At 39.0% G+C, this 17,878-nt stretch overlaps 1 protein-coding gene across 2 annotated transcripts in view; it reads left to right on the plus strand.

The window, feature by feature from the left end:
• Window positions 1-17,878, plus strand: part of RC3H1 (ring finger and CCCH-type domains 1) — an 86,505-nt gene that overhangs the window by 39,045 nt on the left and 29,582 nt on the right. For both annotated transcript variants that reach the window (XM_032291337.1, XM_032291338.1), the window contains exons 6-11: window positions 1,309-1,509; window positions 5,435-5,567; window positions 10,128-10,246; window positions 12,085-12,197; window positions 15,452-15,733; window positions 16,384-16,598. In XM_032291337.1, coding sequence (XP_032147228.1) covers window positions 1,309-1,509; window positions 5,435-5,567; window positions 10,128-10,246; window positions 12,085-12,197; window positions 15,452-15,733; window positions 16,384-16,598 — 1,063 coding nt within the window. The remainder of the gene's footprint in view (window positions 1-1,308; window positions 1,510-5,434; window positions 5,568-10,127; window positions 10,247-12,084; window positions 12,198-15,451; window positions 15,734-16,383; window positions 16,599-17,878) is intronic.

Consider the following 17,878-nt stretch of genomic DNA (forward strand, 5'->3'; position numbering starts at 1 on the left):
AACAATGTATACGTTTATTTATTAATTTGTTTTTTGAGAGAGAGAGTCTTGCTTGGGATCAAGCAATCCTTCCACCCAGCCTCACCAGTAGCTGGACTACAGGCACATGCCACCACGCATGTTAATTTTATAGCAGTGTGACTTAGAAGTCCTGATTACAATATTTTGTAGTTTCTTTGGTGAGAGGGATGAAAATGGGAATTTTGTACAATAAGAAGATGACTCCTTGTGGTAATAAAATGTTAACAAGGCAAAATGTATTCTAAAACATGTTAGGGTAGAGGTTATCTTAGACTAGAATTAATTAGTTTACTTTGATTTGTTAAGCATTTGGCCTAAATCCAACTTGACTCAGAATATAAGTTATTGGGGTGATATCAATATACCTACCTCAACAAGTTGAGAGAAGTAAATGAGTTAATCCAGTACTATAATGGTTAATAATGTAATTTAATATATTGGCTGGCACATACTAAGTGCTGAAAAAGTGGTAGCTATTTTTATTACTAAATGATATTATCATTATTATGACTAGTCTAGCATCTCACACTTTGCATTTTCTGGTCGGAGCCCATCCCACAAAACTCCCTGGAAAATTAAGGCAAGTACAAATTAAATCATTTTTAGAATCGCACCAGCATCTGAAGCTATACAGTCATCAGTCCCAACCAGCTCATTGTCAGGCAAGCCCAGGAGTCACAATCCATATTTATGGAGAAGAAACGTATTGTTTTTCAGAATATATAATTGTATTAGTGTTTCCTTTTTTTCAAAAATGTATATACATACACATACACCTTAAACTGCACGTATGTGTTAAAGTCTATCAAATCTTTGGATTTCATTCCAGCACATGCAGATTGACTATCCCTAACACAAAAATCCAAAATCCAAAACTTTTGAACAGCAACATGATGCTCACATGCTCATTGGAGCATTTCAGATTTTCAGATGAAGGATGCTCAAGTGGTTTAATGCAGATATTCCAAAATTTGAAAAAATCTGAAATCTGATACAATTCTGACCTAAGCATTTTGGATAAGAGATTTTCAGTCTACATTGATGCTTTCTGAAAGGCCTACCAGAAAATGTTGGCCTAAATCCAACTTGATTCAGAATGTAAGTTATTGGGGTGATAATAATATACCTACCTCAACAAGTTGAGGAGAAAATATTTTGCAGGCAAATGGTATATTCCATTTTAATCTTGCTGTTGCTGCTAAATTTGTTACATTAAAAATTATGTGTTCATATAAAGCATAAACTCATTTTTTAAACTTTATTATGAGATTATTTGTCTCTTATTAGGTCACCAAACGCGATGAAGACTCTTCTTTGATGCAGCTGAAAGAAGAATTTAGAACCTATGAAGCTCTGAGGCGAGAACATGACTCCCAGATAGTGCAGATTGCTATGGAAGCCGGCTTACGAATTGCACCAGACCAATGGTCCTCTTTGCTTTATGGAGACCAGTCTCATAAATCTCACATGCAGTCCATTATTGACAAGGTAGAATCTTTTTTGTTCCTTACTTCTTAGACTAATCTTGGAGTTTTGGTAATCTGTGATTTGTTAATTCATTTAACAAATGCATGTTAAAGTGAATACTATATAGCTTTTGTAAATTGTATTTATAGCCAAGTGTCATGTCATAACTAATCACATTACAGTACTACTTTGTTCATATAAAGATTTGATTAGTTTATTTTTTGTTTTATTTTATATTGAATCTGGGTGTCACTCTGTGGCCCAGGCCCAACTGTGGCTCACTGCGGCCTCGATCCTCTGAGCTCAATTGATCCTCCCGTCTCAGCCTACCGAGTAGCTGGGACTACTGGCATGTACCACCACAGTCTGGCTAGATTGGTTTCTGATGCTTTATCTGACACTTTCCCACATTCCTTTGAGAGTCCACCATTTCTATTTTGTCATTGCCTTTCCCTTCATTTTTTGTTCTCTTAGAGTTTTGATCATTGTGTTAAACCCATTTTCTAAATGCTTTTATTATCTTTCTATAGCAGACATTTAATGATCTGGAAGATCTATACATTGAGGTTTCTTGTGGTTCTTCACCAGAATAATTATACAAAATAATACAGTTACCACCTTTCTAAGTTTGATCAAATTCCCAGTACACATATTCACTTTATCTGTTGTCTATTATGATGAAAGGCCATTAGAATAGATGTGAATTTTAGGTTAGGCTTCATTATTTGCCTTTTTTTTTTTTCTTTTGAGACATTCTTACTCTGTCACCCAGGCTGGAGTACAATGGTATGATCTTGGCTCACTGCAACCTTTGCCTCCTGGGTTCAAGCATTCTCCTTCCTCATCCTCCTAAGTAGCTGGGATTAGAGGCATGTACCACCTCGCCTGGCTAATTTTTTTGTGTTTTTAGTAGAGACGGGGTTTCACCATGTTGCCCAAGCTGGTCTTGAACTCCTGAGCTCGGGTGATTCCCCTGCATTAGCCTCCCAAAGTGCTGGGATTACAGGAGTGAGCCACCACGCCTGGCTGAGGCTCCAGTATCTTTACTCAAGAGCCATGTTTCTCTTAAAATCAGAGTAATACACGTTGGGAGGCCGAGGCGGGTGGATCACAAGGTCAGGAGATCGAGACCATCCTGATCAACATGGTGAAACTCCGTCTCTACTAAAGACACAAAAATTAGCTGGGCATAGTGGCGTGTGCCTGTAGTCCCAGCTACTTGGGAGGCTGAGGCAGGAGAACTGCTTGAACCCAGGAGTCAGAGGTTGCAGTGAGCCAAGATCGCGCCATTGCACTCCAGCCTGGGTAACAAGAGTGAAACTCCATCTCAAAAAAAAAAAAAAAAATCAGAGTAATACTGTAACTGTTTTTATTGTAAATCAACATGAAATATATGAAAGTGCTATAAAAACATGATGAAACCCCGTCTCTACTAAAAATACAAAAATTAGTTGGGTATGGTGGTGGGCACCTGTAATCCCAGCTACTCAGGAGGCTGAGGCAGGAGAATCGCTTGAACCCAGGAGGTGGAGGTTACAGTGAGCCAAGATCTCTGGCACTGCACTCCAGCTGGGCAACAGTGCAAAAAAAAAAGAAATCTTAAAACACCATATAATATATAGTATGTTCTATATTATTATTTAATTTTGCTATTGTATCTTTTCTTTTTGAGACAGAATTTCACTCCTGTCATCCAGGCTAGAGTGTGCTGGCGTGATCTTGGGTCACTGCAACCTCTGCCTCCCAGGTTCAAGCAATTCTCGTGCCTCGGCCTCCTGAGTAGCTGGGATTACAGGCATCTGCCATCATGCCAGGTTAATTTTCGTATTTTTAATAAAGGGTTTCACCATGTTGGCCAGGTTGGTCTCGAACTCCTGACCTCAGGTGACCCACCCGCCTTGGCCTCCCAAAGTGCTGGGATTACAGGCGTGAGCCACTGCGCCAGCAATTTCACTATTGTATCTCAAATGCTAGAATCACAGTGATGATTGCCAACCCTAGAGACCACTCTACATTTAACTTAAAGAAATAGAGTCAAGGCCGGGCGTGGTGGCTCACGCCTGTAATCCCAGCACTTTGGGAGGCCGAGGCGGGTGGATCACGAGGTCAAGAGATCGAGACCATCCTGGTCAACATGGTGAAACCCCGTCTCTACTAAAAATACAAAAAATCAGCTGGTTATGGTGGCGCGTGCCTGTAATCCCAGCTACTCAGGAGGCTGAGGCAGGAGAATTGCCTGAACCCAGGAGGCGGAGGTTGCGGTGAGCCGAGATCGCGCCATTGCACTCCAGCCTGGGCAACAAGAGTGAAACTCCGTCTCAAAAAAAAAAAAAAAAAAAAAGAAATAGAGTCAAATAGTAAGATTAAACTAAAAAACAAATAATTAACGTTTACTAAAATGGTATCTAGTGATTTTAAATAACTCATTTAATCCTTTCAACAGCCTTGTATTATCCATTTTAGACAAAGGCAAAGGGAAGGTAATATGTTTTTCCAGCATCACATAGATAATAAGTAATAGAAGTGTATTTGAACTTGGGCATTCTCACTGTAGAATCATGTTCTTAACCACTAACCTTTTACCAAACTATCCAAACTTTTTTCCCCCCCTTTTTTTTTTTTTTTTTTTTTTTTTTTTGCTATTCCTAAAGATAGAATTCCTTGAATGGGCAATACAGTGATGTCAAAAGAGAATTGGGAAATGTGTTTTTTAAATGCTTGGTGTAGGATGGGCATGGTGGCTCATGCCTGTAATCCCAGCACTTTGGGAGGCCAAGGTGGCAGGATTGCTTGAGGCCAGGAGTTCAAGCACGGCCTGGGAAAGATTGGTGATAACCATTTCTACCAAAAAACCAAACCAAACAAAAAAAAATAGCCAGGTATGGTGGCTGGTGCCAGTAGTCCCAGAGGCTGTGGTAAGAGAATCCCTTGAACTCAGGAGTTTGAGGGTACAGTGAGCTGTCTTAGCACCTGGGCAACAGAGTGAGACCCTATCTCTTTAGGGAAAAAAAAAAGATGGTACATAATTTTCAGTTACAATGTAGGTTGTTTGTTCTGTCCTATAAGTCTTCCCTGGATACCTTTAACTAGACTTTACCTGCAACTCTTAGGTTTGGATAAGACCTTGTATCTGAAGTTTTGTAACTGATTATAATTTACAGAAACCCTTAGTAATGATCTATTAAAGGAGTACCTTTCTACTTCTGAAGAGAAACTTGGCTTGCTTTTTATAAAGATTCTACAAGGTGTTAATCTTCCTGTCTGAACTGAACTATATAACTGGGTATATATCCTACAGTAATTTTCTTGCATCATGCGCAGTACCTTAAATTTAATATCCAGAGACCTTTGTACAACTGGTAAACTTTGCAGTGTGTGTGATATTTTATAGAGCAATAAACTTTCTGTGATCATGAAAATGTTCTATGTGTGCACTGTCCAATATGGTGATCACTAGTCACACATAGCTTTTAAGCACTTTAAATGTGACTTGTTCAGCCAATGAACTGAAATTTTTATTTTATTTAATTAACTTAAATTTAAATAGCCACGTGTTGCTAAGGTTACCGTATTGAATAATGCAAAAGAATTTATTAAGAATGATGAGAAAAAGCACTAATTCTAGTTAATTAATGGAGAGAGAAACATGAATTAACATTTCACAAAGATGACTCATTAAAATATCTAATTGATGGGAGGCTGAATTGAGAGAGGGCTCACATTTGAAGAATGTGACAGCAGAAGCAGTACAGTATACAATGTGCCAGGCTGTGGATGCAGAGAAGCACAGAATTTATTTGGATAGCAAGTAATCTAGTCTGGCCAAAGTGTAGGGTGTATGGGAAGATGAAAATTAAATTTAATAAATCGCAAAAATGATTGTGAGATAAATTATCTTTAAACGATTATCTGGCCTTTGGGAAAGTTAACATTTATCTTTTTTAAGTTGCAGACACCAGCCTCTTTTGCACAGAGTGTTCAGGAACTAACAATTGCTCTCCAGCGGACTGGAGACCCAGCAAACTTGAACCGACTAAGACCCCATTTGGAGCTGTTAGCAAACATTGACCCTAGTCCAGGTAAACCCACAGGAAATTAATGGACTATCTTATATGTGCCTTTAGTGCTGCGCAATGATTCTTTAATTATCTTTTGTTATTCCTCTAGGGTTTCCCAAAGTAGTTACTCCAGATCTTTTTTACAGTATTTTAAATTTCCATTTTAAATCTTGTTCCACTTTATCTCAGGTTAGTTCACTTTATTATTTTTTTTTAATTTAATTTAATTTTTTGAGACAGAATTTCACTCTTGTTGCCCAGGCTGGAGTGCAATGGCGCTATCTCAGCTCGCCACAACCTCCGCCTCCCAGGTTCAAGTGATTCTCCTGCTTCAGTCTCCCAAATAGCTGGGATTACAGGGATGTGCCACCATGCCCAGCTAATTTTGTATTAATTTTAATTTTTATTTTTATTTTGGGGGTCTTGCATTGGAAGCTAATTTTGTATTTTTAGTAGAGGCAGGATTTCTCCATGTTAGTCAGGCTGGTCTCAAACTCCTGACTTCAGGTGATCCACCCACCTCAGCCCCCAAAAGTGCTGGGATTATAGGCATGAGCCACCGTGCCCAGCCTAGTTCACTTTAATTATTTATTTAATGCTTTTTACACTGTTGCTCATTTCATCGGGACAGTAGATCTCTCTGGGCCCCTTTATGTTTCTTCTTTCTCCCATCACAAAATTGTGTTGTATTTTACCATTCTTACCTCTGCCAAATCTCGTTTTTCTCATTTTTTTTCTCCGTTATATAACCTTAGTTGCATTTCCTTGATCCTGTTTTTGCCCTCTCCATGATATTTTGTTCTTTGAAGTATCCTCTCTTGTATATCTTTACTTATTCAGGCTTTTTCTGCTCCTTCTTAACCTGAAAATATACCCAACCTTCATTTTTCACTTTATACTTAAATCTAAGATATCTTAGCTTTTCTGTGTTTATGCCTACTACTGATATGAAGCTATCTTAATATTTGCTAGTAGATTCCCAGTTTCTGATTCCAAAAGCTTTTTCTTAGTCTTTAAATCACTCTCATTTGTTTTCAGCATTTGATAATGTTGTTGAGCACTTTTTTGATAACTTTCTGTGATCTCATAGTTCTCTTCTGACCTGAATGCTACTTCTGTGTTGTTTGTACCAGGCTTTGCCTTCTTCCCCGCTAAAGAGTAGCCAGGTTATGCTCTTAGAATTTTGCCTTCTCTGTGTCCTCTGATGGTGGTTATTCATTCTTAGTATCAGATATTACCTTTGCATTGAATACAGCCTGCTAAATATCTCTATCACTGTTATCTCTGTATCGCTCCAGATACATCTCCCAATGCTTACTGAGATTCTTTGAGTGCTTTGAAGCAAGCTCATCATTAACTGATACCTGCTCTTCCTCTAATGTTTCCTGTCTCTGATAATGACCTCATTATCTGAGTATGCAAGTTTAAAACCTAATTTTGTCTTGCCTCATCTTTTCCTTTCACTTGCTCTACATACCGTTTCATATAATAGGATTTATCTGTTCTTCTTTCACAATGTCCCTATATGCCATGCTTATAATTACTTCCTTTGAGAGCCTCATTCCCTTTCCCTGAAACTGAATGTCTTCCAAGTTCCTCTATGAGTCCCTGCAATCCAGTCTACTTACTGCTGTAAAATAAATCACGTTCCTGATCTTGCTTCCACACTCGTAAATATTCAGTGTTTATAGAATTGCTTATAGAATAAGGTTTGACACTCTTCACTATGCATTCAGAGCGCTCTTAGTTTTTTATTAGCCTGCTTTTATAGATTTGCTCCCAAAATTGCTTCATAAACCAGATCAATGTTACTTGAATATATAGTGATTTTTTCCCCCGACTGCTGTGCTTCGATCATCCTGAGCAGTCAAAAGAGTACTTCCACAAGCTCCTAATCCGTTTTTGACCCCATTTCTCATCTACCTCCTACTTCATTTCCTTTTTTTTTTTTTTTTTGAGACGGAGTTTCGCTCTTGTTACCCAGGCTGGAGTGCAATGGCGCGATCTCGGCTCACCGCAACCTCCGCGTCCTGGGTTCAGGCAATTCTCCTGCCTCAGCCTCCTGAGTAGCTGGGATTACAGGCACACGCCACCATGCCCAGCTAATTTTTTTTTTGTATTTTTATTAGAGACGGGGTTTCACCATGTTGACCAGGATGGTCTCGATCTCTTGACCTCGCGATCCACCCGCCTCGGCCTCCCAAAGTGCTGGGATTACAGGCGTGAGCCACCGTGCCCGGCCTACTTCATTTCTTTATATGGCACTCTCTTGAACTCAGCTCCAGTCAGACATTTATCTCCACTGCTCTATGCAAACTTATTTCATCAAGGTCATAAATTACTTCCATGTAGCTAATTCCAAAGGTCAGTTCTCAGTTCTTAATGTACTTGATTTGGCAGCATTTAACATTGTTCTTTTTCTGAGACAGAGTTTTACTCTGTCCCCCAGGCTGGAGTCCAGTGGCACGATCTCAGCTCACTGCGACCTCTGCTTCCCAGCTTCAAGTAATTTTTGTCCCGAGGAGCTAGGATTACAGGCATGTACTACCATGCCCAGCTAATTTTTGTATTTTTAGCAGAAATGGGGTTTCACCAAGTTGGCCAGGCTGGTCTTGAACTCCTGACCTCAGGTTATCCGCCTGCCAAAGTGCTAGGATTACAAGTGTGAGCCACCATGCCTGGCCAACGTTGTTCTTCACTCTATCCTCCTTGAAATGCTTTTTTCTTGGTTTCTAGGCTACTAATTCCCTTCTTACTTTACTGGATACTCCTTGTCAGCATCCTCTGCTTTCTCCTCATCTCCATATCTTATCATCTTTGGAGTGTTCTCAGAGTCTAATCCTATACCGTTTCTGTTTTCTGTGTGTCCCTATTTCCTAGATAATCTTATCTGTCTCATATTTTCAAATATAATTTATGTGACTCACAAATTTACTGTATTTTATCAGTTCTGAGGTTTATAATTATTTCAGATCTTAGCATTTCTGAAATTGGAAAGCATTTGTACAAAGACGTAATTAACAATCTTTTTTTTTCTTTCGTGGCACATAAAATATGTGTTACAATTGATAGGTTTTTGGAGTTTGAAATATATATCCAGCACATTCCTTTTTCCTGAATTTGTTCATAAAACTTTCTCAACATCCATCATCTCTACTTCAATATCTGATAAGCATTTCAAACTGAATCTATCCAGAAATGATCTCTTCCCTGTCATCCTGTTTGTGGCATCTCTATCCTTCCTGTTGCTTAGTCCAAAAACCTCAACTCTTCTTTTTTCTCATAATATATATCTGATCCATTAGCAAATTCTGTAGGCCTTACCTTTAAAATCCATCCAGAATCCATCTGCCTTCCCTGCTACCATCCCCATCTCTCTGTGGATTATGGAATAGCCTCCTATTGTCTGTCTGATTTTACCAAGAGCCAGAGTAATCCTATCACCTCCCCTCATAAATTCTCCAGTGGCTTTCTAGCACTCAGAGTAAAAGCCAAAATCTTTCCTGTGATCTACAGGGCCTCATGTGGTCTGGTCTTCCATTACCTCTCTCCAGCCTCATTTCCTACTCTATTTTCATTTAATTCCCTCCTCTCTGGTTCCACCTCCACACAACATGCCAGGCACACTTCCCACATCAAGGACTTTGCACTTATTCTTCCCTCTAACTTGGATGTTTTTCCCCTAATATCTCCAGTAGGCACTCTTAAACCCTTCTTTCAGGTCTTTAATCGAATGTAACCTTCTCAAGGAGGACTTTCCTGGTCTTGCTCTAAAATTTTACACGTTGGCCCCACTTCTCTTCTTAGCTCACTTTTTCAAGTCATCATTATCTAAATACTACTCTGTATTTCACTTATTTGTCTTGGTTATTCTCTGGCTCTTCTCCTTGAATATAATGGAGATTTTTGTTTTAATTGCTATTGCTTCCTCAACCACTAAAACAATAACTCAGATTTAGTAAATGTTCCAAAAACTACTTTTTTGAATAGTTGTTCTCTTCACCTTTTTTCCTTTTCAGATTCTATGTGTCCTTCAAAGCCCAGTTCAAATGCCATCACCTAGAATTCTTCCAGGGTGTCTGTACAGGAAGTTATCTCTACTTCTCTCTTTTTATTTCATTTTATATGTTCCTTTTAAAGAATATTTTATATTTAGCCTTACAGATAATTTTTTCTTTAGGAAACGTAGTGCTGGCACTGAGCACATATCTACTAAATGAAGACATGTAGCAGAGTTGCTTTATATAATAGCTCCTCTATTAAACGTTTTAAGCTTTTTGTTTACCAAAACTTGATTTATATAAACCTTCAAAATAAACATGCGAATTGACTAACTACAGGCAGTCCTCAGTTTTGTTTGGTCCACACAGTGATGGTCTGAGCAATGTTCTAAATTGGTTAGATGCCAACATTTTAAAACTGGGAAATGATGGTTAGGTGAATAAGCTGTCACCTAAAACGCTAAGGTGTAAAGCTTAACTTGGTTTCACTGAAATGTTATCCACTAACTCTTTTATTAATTTGATATTGGGAAAAATATTGAGTAACTTAGAGTTTAAAACATTATTATTGGTTGTATAGATGCTCCACCTCCTACGTGGGAACAGCTGGAAAATGGGCTGGTTGCTGTGCGTACAGTGGTACATGGGCTGGTTGATTATATCCAGAACCACAGCAAAAAAGGAGCAGATCAGCAGCAGGTAAGGAAGCTGTTTAAAACTTAGAGTTAACCTACCATGAGTGTGCCTTAAAATTATAGGTAAACCGCTGTGGGTATACCTACAGATACAAAGCCAGAAAGAGTACATGAATATTTTGAGACTCTGACTGTAGAAACTATAAATTACCTTGGCATGGTTAACAGTTTACTGCATTGGCCTGGTGATTTTATCTGATAAAATTGACATTAAATAATCCTTATTGATCTGATGTTGTGCTAGAGTCAGTCTTCACATTGGATATGGCAACATTTGGTGGAGAAAATAGTTTGAGTGCTGAAGTTTGTTCCATTTATGTAAGATTATTATTCTCATTAGTTTGTTTTACATTTTGGTTTGACGATGTGTCACTTTTTAGTGCTGATACTGTATCTTTCCAATACTATTCAAGTTTCTATAGATATTCTTATATTAATACCTTAAGATTTTTTTCATTCATAATGTCTCTTATGCCAGTGGGCCAAAGTTTCCTCAAAGTTTTTAAATGAAATACAGCAGTAGAATATAATAACATAGCTAGAGTTTTACATTTTATTCCCAGTAATTTTATTTTGCCCTTAGGATTTATATTAGGATTATTAGATCTTTTATTTTGCAGTAGTAAGCCTGTGAACTTAAAACTCTTAATTTACCTGTCTCAGGTAAATATTAATAGATTTTTCAGTATTCCTTTTTGCTTGAGGAAAGAAAAAGTGTCCTGCTAAGTAGAGTAATCTGGGTATGATTTTCCTAACCTATCTAAACACAGGTCAGAGCTTTATGATTAGGCATAAAAGAAAGGAGAACCCAGAATTTTTAACTCTCTGTTTCAGTAGACATCTTGAAGAAAATAACAAAAGTAACAAGACTAACCTTTAAAGTTTGCCATATGGTGATAAAACAAACTAAATTTTGTCCAGTTTAGTGTTGTGTCTCATATTTCATTAACTTTCAATTCCATCTTCTTGCCTTATCCTCGAGTTGTAAATAGTAAGTCTTATTTGTACTTTTGGAGATATTTTAAGTCCTTGGTATATTATTCAAGACTTAGTTACAGAATATTTGGTTACAGAGTATTGTTTGATAATAGGGCCTTTTGTAGTTTTTGTGGTGTGTTGTAAGGAGACATACATATAGCTGTATTGAACATTGTATTGTGGAGGATAATTTATGTTTGAAAGTCTTAAACTACAGTGGTTTGTTTTTTTCATTATAAAATGTGGAAATGGGCCAGGCGTGGTGGCTCATGCCTGTCATCCCAGCACTTTGGGAGGCCGAGGTAGGTGGATCACTTGAGGCCAGGAATTCAAGACCAGCCTGGCCAACATGGTAAAACCGTATCTCTACTAAAAAACAAAAATCAGCTGGGCACAGTGGTGGACACCTGGAATCCCAGCTACTCGGGAGGCTGAGGCAGGAGAATTGCATGAGCCTGGGAGGCGGAGGTTGCAATGAACCAAAATCACACCACTGCACTCCAGCCTGAGCAACTCAGTCTCAAAAAAAAATGTGGAAATGAGATCATAGTGCCCTCATGAGTTTTTTTTTCCGTATAAAACAAAGAATGCCCATGAGATTTATTCAAGAATTTACATAATGCTACTTAAACGTTTGAGAATTAATATCAACATATCAGAAAAACTAGGACTACCTTCTTTGTTTTTGCTTTATATATATTTGAACTCTCTGAGGCTTCAGCCTTTCCAGCACTTTGGCTCTTGGTTATCTAAATAAGCGTGTGAATTACTTCTTTAAATTCTCAAGATCTTAAAATGACAACACAAAATTTATGTTTTTTGTGAGGGGTTATTACATATCTAATGTTTTGATTTTGGTTTTAGCCTCCACAGCATAGCAAATACAAAACATACATGTGTCGAGATATGAAGCAGAGAGGAGGATGCCCTCGTGGGGCCAGCTGTACGTTTGCACACTCACAGGAGGAACTGGAAAAGTAAGTGTGAAAGTCAGGAGACTTCGGAATAAGATCTAAGTAGAATAATTTGCTGACATAGAGAAATACAGAAAGAGTAGGTGTTTTATCTTCAACAAATGGGAAAGTTTTAGTATGTAACACAGCTTGAGCATTCCACTTCTGAAATTCTGAAATGCTCCAAAATCCAAAAGTGCTTGAAAGCTGACTTGAGACCACAAGTCGAAAATTCCACACCTGACTTTGTGACAGATAGCAGTCAAAACTTCATGAACAAAATTATTTAAAATAGTGTATAAAATTACTTTCAGACTATGTGTAAAAGATATATATGAAACATAAATAAATTTCCTGTTATATATTTGTGTCCCATCCCCAAGACATCTCCTTATGCATATGCAAATATCCCAAAATCCAAGAAAAATACAAAATTTGAAATACTTGTGGCCTCAAACTCCTCGGCTCAAGGGAGCCTCCTGCCTTGGCCTCCTAAAGTGCTAGGATTACAGGCAGAAGCCACCACACCCACATACAAACTCTTAATTTGTTTATAAATCCGATGTAACATTGCCATTAAGTTTAACGAAGATAGCCGGGCGCGGTGGCTCAAGCCTGTAATCCCAGCACTTTGGGAGGCCGAGGCGGGTGGATCACGAGGTCAAGAGATCGAGACCATCCTGGTCAACACGGTGAAACCCCGTCTCTACTAAAAATACAAAAAATTAGCTGGGCATGGTGGCGCGTGCCTGTAATCCCAGCTACTCAGGAGGCTGAGGCAGGAGAATTGCCTGAACCCAGGAGGCGGAGGTTGCGGTGAGCCGAGATCGCGCCATTGCACTCCAGCCTGGGTAACAAGAGCGAAACTCCATCCCAAAGAAAAAGGAAAAAAAAAAAAAAATTCTATCTAATTTGAATGTTCTTTGACCTCATTCTGCCTTTATTGGTTATTCACACAGGGTGCAAGAACATGTTCATAATTCTCTGTTACTTTTTTACTCATTTGTTTTTTTGAGACAGGGTTTCACTCTGTCACCCAGGCTGGAGTGCAGTGATGCGATCATGGCTCACTGAAGCCTTAACTTCTGGGCTGCAGTGATCCTCTCACCTCAGCCTCCCGAGTAGCTGAGACCACAGATGCATGCCACCACACCCCGCTAATTTTTGTATTTCTGATAGAGACAGAGTTTTGCCATGTTTCTCATTCTGGTCTCGAATTCCTAAGCTCAAGTGATCCACCCGCCTCAGCCTCCCAAAGTGCTGGGATTACAGGTGTGAGCCATTGCACCCAGCACATTATTTTAATAGCGAAAAAAGAAAAGAAAAAACCAGCCTGAAATGAACTGACATAAAGGAATTTCCAAGAGTATAAGTGGAGGAAAAAATTACTAAGCAGTAATATATGACTGTACTTTTGCAAATAATCATCTTATATGAATATAAAGCTAATGTATAAAAGAACAGTGTTCCATAATGATATACCAAACTCTCAAAAATAATTATCCCTGAAGGGTAGTTTTCTTCCCTACCGACCACCACCACCAAAAATTTGTCAGTTGTGGGAAATGTGGAAAAACAGCATTACTCTGATGGGGTTTTATTTTTATTTTTTTAATTAATTAATTTATTTATTTTTTAATCATATATATATATATTTTTTGAGACAGAGTGTCACTCTGTCACCTAGGCTGGAGTGTAGGTGGCTCGCTCTTGGCTCACTGCAACCTCCGCCTCCTTGGTTTAGGCAAATCTTCTGTCTCAGCCTCTCGAGTAGCTGGGTCTGTAGGCACCCACTGCCATGCCTGGCTATTTTTTGTATTTTTAGTAGAGATGGGGGTTTTACCATATTGGTCAGGCTGGTCTCAACTCCTGATCTCAGGGATCTGCCCACCTTGGCCTCCCAAAGTGCTGGGATTACAGGTGTGAGCCCCCACACCCCGCTGGTGTTTTATTTGAAAATAAAAATGCATTAGCAGTTGTAATTGGACTTGCTTTCATTGTTGAGTAACAAAGATCCTAGACTCTTGGCTTATATTTTTTCCTTTGGTTAGATTTCAGAATTGATGTGCTTATTGTTTCACACATCTATTTAAACTTAGGAAATTATTCTGTATTGTTTCCATTAACCTACTTTTAAAAGAACTTTAATTTTGTATTGGCACACATAACATCAGCATCTCTGAAGCAGTTCTAATAAAAGTCACTATCCTTAATTGCCTAAATTAAATTTTTTTTTTTTTAAGACAGGGTCTCACTGTGCTGCTCAGGCTGGAGTGCATTGGTGCAGTCTTGGCTCACCTTTGCCTCCTGGGCTCAAGTGATCCTCCCACCTCAGCCTCCCCAGTAGCTGGCACCACAGGCATGCACCACCACACCCGGATAAGTTTTTATATTTTTGGTAAAGGTAGGGTTTCACCATCTTGCTCAGGCTGGTCTCAAACTCCTGAGCTCAAATGATTTGCCTGCCTCAGCCTCCCAGAGTGCTGAGATTACTGGTGTGAGCCACCATGCCTAGCTGCTTAAATTTTTTAACAGAGTGAATGATAAATGTTTCACAGTGCATACTGGCTTTGTTTTTCTTTTATTCTTAATTTTTAACATTGGCTCATTGTACTACACCCAGGGCATTTGAGGGCGAGTTAAAGTAAAATATTTCAGAAACTGTCTTCTGAAGATTTTTCTACTAGCTTCTCCAATAACTTTTAGAAATGCAAGTGTCCACAGAAGTATATTATAGCAAAAATATTAATTGCATAATTTATAATGTTACAAATGTTATACTTTTTTTCTTGAGATATATTCTTACTTTGCCTCCAGGCTACAGTGCAGTGGAGTGACCTCGGCTCACTTCAACCTCTGCCTCCCGGTTCAAGCAATTCTCCTGCCTCGGCCTCCTGAGTGGCAGGGATAACAGACACACACCACCACACCCACCCAATTTGTGTATTTTTAGTAGAGGCGGGATTTCACCATGTTGGCCAGGATGGTCTCAATCTCTTGACCTCATGATCCTCCTGCCTCAACCTCCCCAAGTGCTGGGATTACAGGTGTGAGCCATTGCACTCGGCCTATGTTACACATTTTAGTGAGGAATTTTATACTTATTCAATATGTCTTGCCGCTTGAGATTTTATGGAAAATACACTGCGTTCTCAGGTTGATAAGAGTTAATGTTTCAGGAGAGAATATTTCTAGAAAATAATATTCTTAAGTACATTTTAGTTCTTGGTTTTGCTTTTATATTTGCTTTTTGATATGTGCCTATGCTTTTTATATAGATTTCGCAAAATGAACAAGCGCCTGGTTCCGAGAAGACCCTTGAGTGCCTCTTTGGGTCAACTTAATGAGGTGGGCCTGCCTTCAGCAACTATCCTTCCAGATGAAGGTGCAGTGGATCTCCCTAACAGAAAACCGCCTGCTCTGCCAAATGGAATTGTATCAGCAGGGAATACAGTAACACAGCTTATTCCACGAGGGACAGACCCCAGCTATGATTCTAGTCTGAAACCAGGAAAAATAGATCATCTGAGCAGTAGTGCTCCTGGATCTCCTCCTGACCTGTACGTCATTTTTCCTAACTCTTACTTCAAATTTTATTTTTTATAAAGTCAAAGGAAGAAAGAAAATAATTAATCTTTGGGATTTTTTTTTTAAACTTTTTTTTTTTGGCCTTTATTTTGTTGCATTTTACTTCTATTTTTCATACTAGTGTGTTTTAAGAAAGAATTAGCACTAGATTAGGCTAGCTGTGGTGGCTCACACCTGTAATCCCAGCACTTTGGGAGGCCAAGGTGGATGAATCACTTGAGGCCAGGAGTTCGAGACCAGCCTGGCCAACATGGTGAAACCCATTTCTACTAAAAATACAAAAATTAGCCAGGCATGGTGGCATATGCCTGTAATCCCAGCTACTCAGGAGGCTGAGGAATGAGAATTGCTTGAACCCAGGAGATGGAGGTTTTAGTGAGCTGAGATTGCATCATTGCACTCCATCTTGGGCGACAGAGCAAGAGTCTGTCTCAAAAAGGGGGGGAAAAAAGAGAGAAATAATTAGCATAGGGGAAATAAGATAAAAATTTGCAAATTTTGTAGAAGTGATGAGTATTATAATCGAGTTTCCCAAACTGTGGCAATCATTTTTACTTGTAACAGTTTATGCACATGAGAATTTTAAAGTCCTTAAACAAATTCCATAATCTTATTCCCTTAGGCTAGAATCTGTCCCTAAGAGTATTGCTGCCTTACCTGTGAATCCACATCCTATACCTCCAAGGGGGCCAACAGATCTGCCTCCAATGCCTGTCACCAAACCACTTCAGATGGTACCTCGAGGTTCGCAGTTATATCCAGCACAACAGACAGATGTTTATTATCAGGATCCTCGAGGAGCGGCTCCACCATTTGAACCAGCACCTTATCAGCAGGGTAACTATTTTTCATTTATATTGCTCACTTTTTTTAGGAGTTATGAGAACCGTTCAGATCAGAGTGATGTTTTACATAGCAGCCTCTTAAGTAAATAGATAAATGCATTTTTTAATACTTTGGAAAAAATTGAGATTTTATGATCTACTAAATATTATGAAATAAATGAAACAAAGCAATAAAAATCAAACTGCCTTATCTACTAAAAGCAGTTGCTTAATAAACATATTCATATGTAATATTTATGGAAATAATAAGTCACACAAGTAGGCAATGGAAATTTGCTGAGTAGGGCAGTATATATTCTCCTGACTAAAATTTTCTTCAAGCATTAAAAAAATATATATATGTATGTATATATATACACACACACACACACACACACACACACACACACACACACACACACATATATATATATATATATATATATACACACACATACACACACACACACTTTTTTTTTTTATTTTGAATACCGGCTTGCTCTGTAGCCCAGGCTGGAGTGCTGGCGTACAGTGGCCTGATCTCAGCTCACTACAGCCTTTGCTTCCTAGATTCCAGTGATTCTAGATTCCAGTGATTCTCCTGCGTCAGCCTCCTAGGTAGCTGGGATTACAGGTGCATGCCACCATGCCCAGCTAATTTTTGTACTTTTAGTAGAAACAGGGTTTCACCATGGTAGCCTGGCTGGTCTCAAACTTCTGGCCTTTGGTGATCTGCCTGCCTTGGCCTTCCAAAGTGCTGGGATTACAGGTGTGAGCCACCATGCCTGGCCAAGAATTAATGTTGTAGTGTTTGTAAATTAAACACCATAGTACATTTTCCTTCCTTTTAATTTTTATTTTTCTGGACCCTGTAATATATATGAAAAAATGCAGCATACATACCTTTAGAGAGTTTACAGACTAGAATAAATAATGGTCAAGAATAGAAAACTATTTCTATGCGTGAGTAGTATATGCATGTGTGTGGTTATGTATGTTTTAAAAATTAAGTGATCTGTTGTTGCGGTTAATATTAGCTTTGGCCGGGCGCGGTGGCTCACACCTGTAATCCCAGCACTTTGGGAGGCCGAGGCGGGTGGATCACGAGGTCAAGAGATCGAGACCATCCTGGTCAACACGGTGAAACCCCGTCTCTACTAAAACTACAAAAAATTAGCTGGGCATGGTGGCGCGTGCCTGTAATCCCAGCTACTCAGGAGGCTGAGGCAGGAGAATTGCCTGAACCCAGGAGGCGGAGGTTGCGGTGAGCCGAGATCGCGCCATTGCACTCCT

This window comes from Sapajus apella, unplaced genomic scaffold, assembly GCF_009761245.1.
Source record: "Sapajus apella isolate SASKATOON/1434 unplaced genomic scaffold, GSC_monkey_1.0 scaffold25, whole genome shotgun sequence".
NCBI lineage: Eukaryota > Metazoa > Chordata > Mammalia > Primates > Cebidae > Sapajus > Sapajus apella.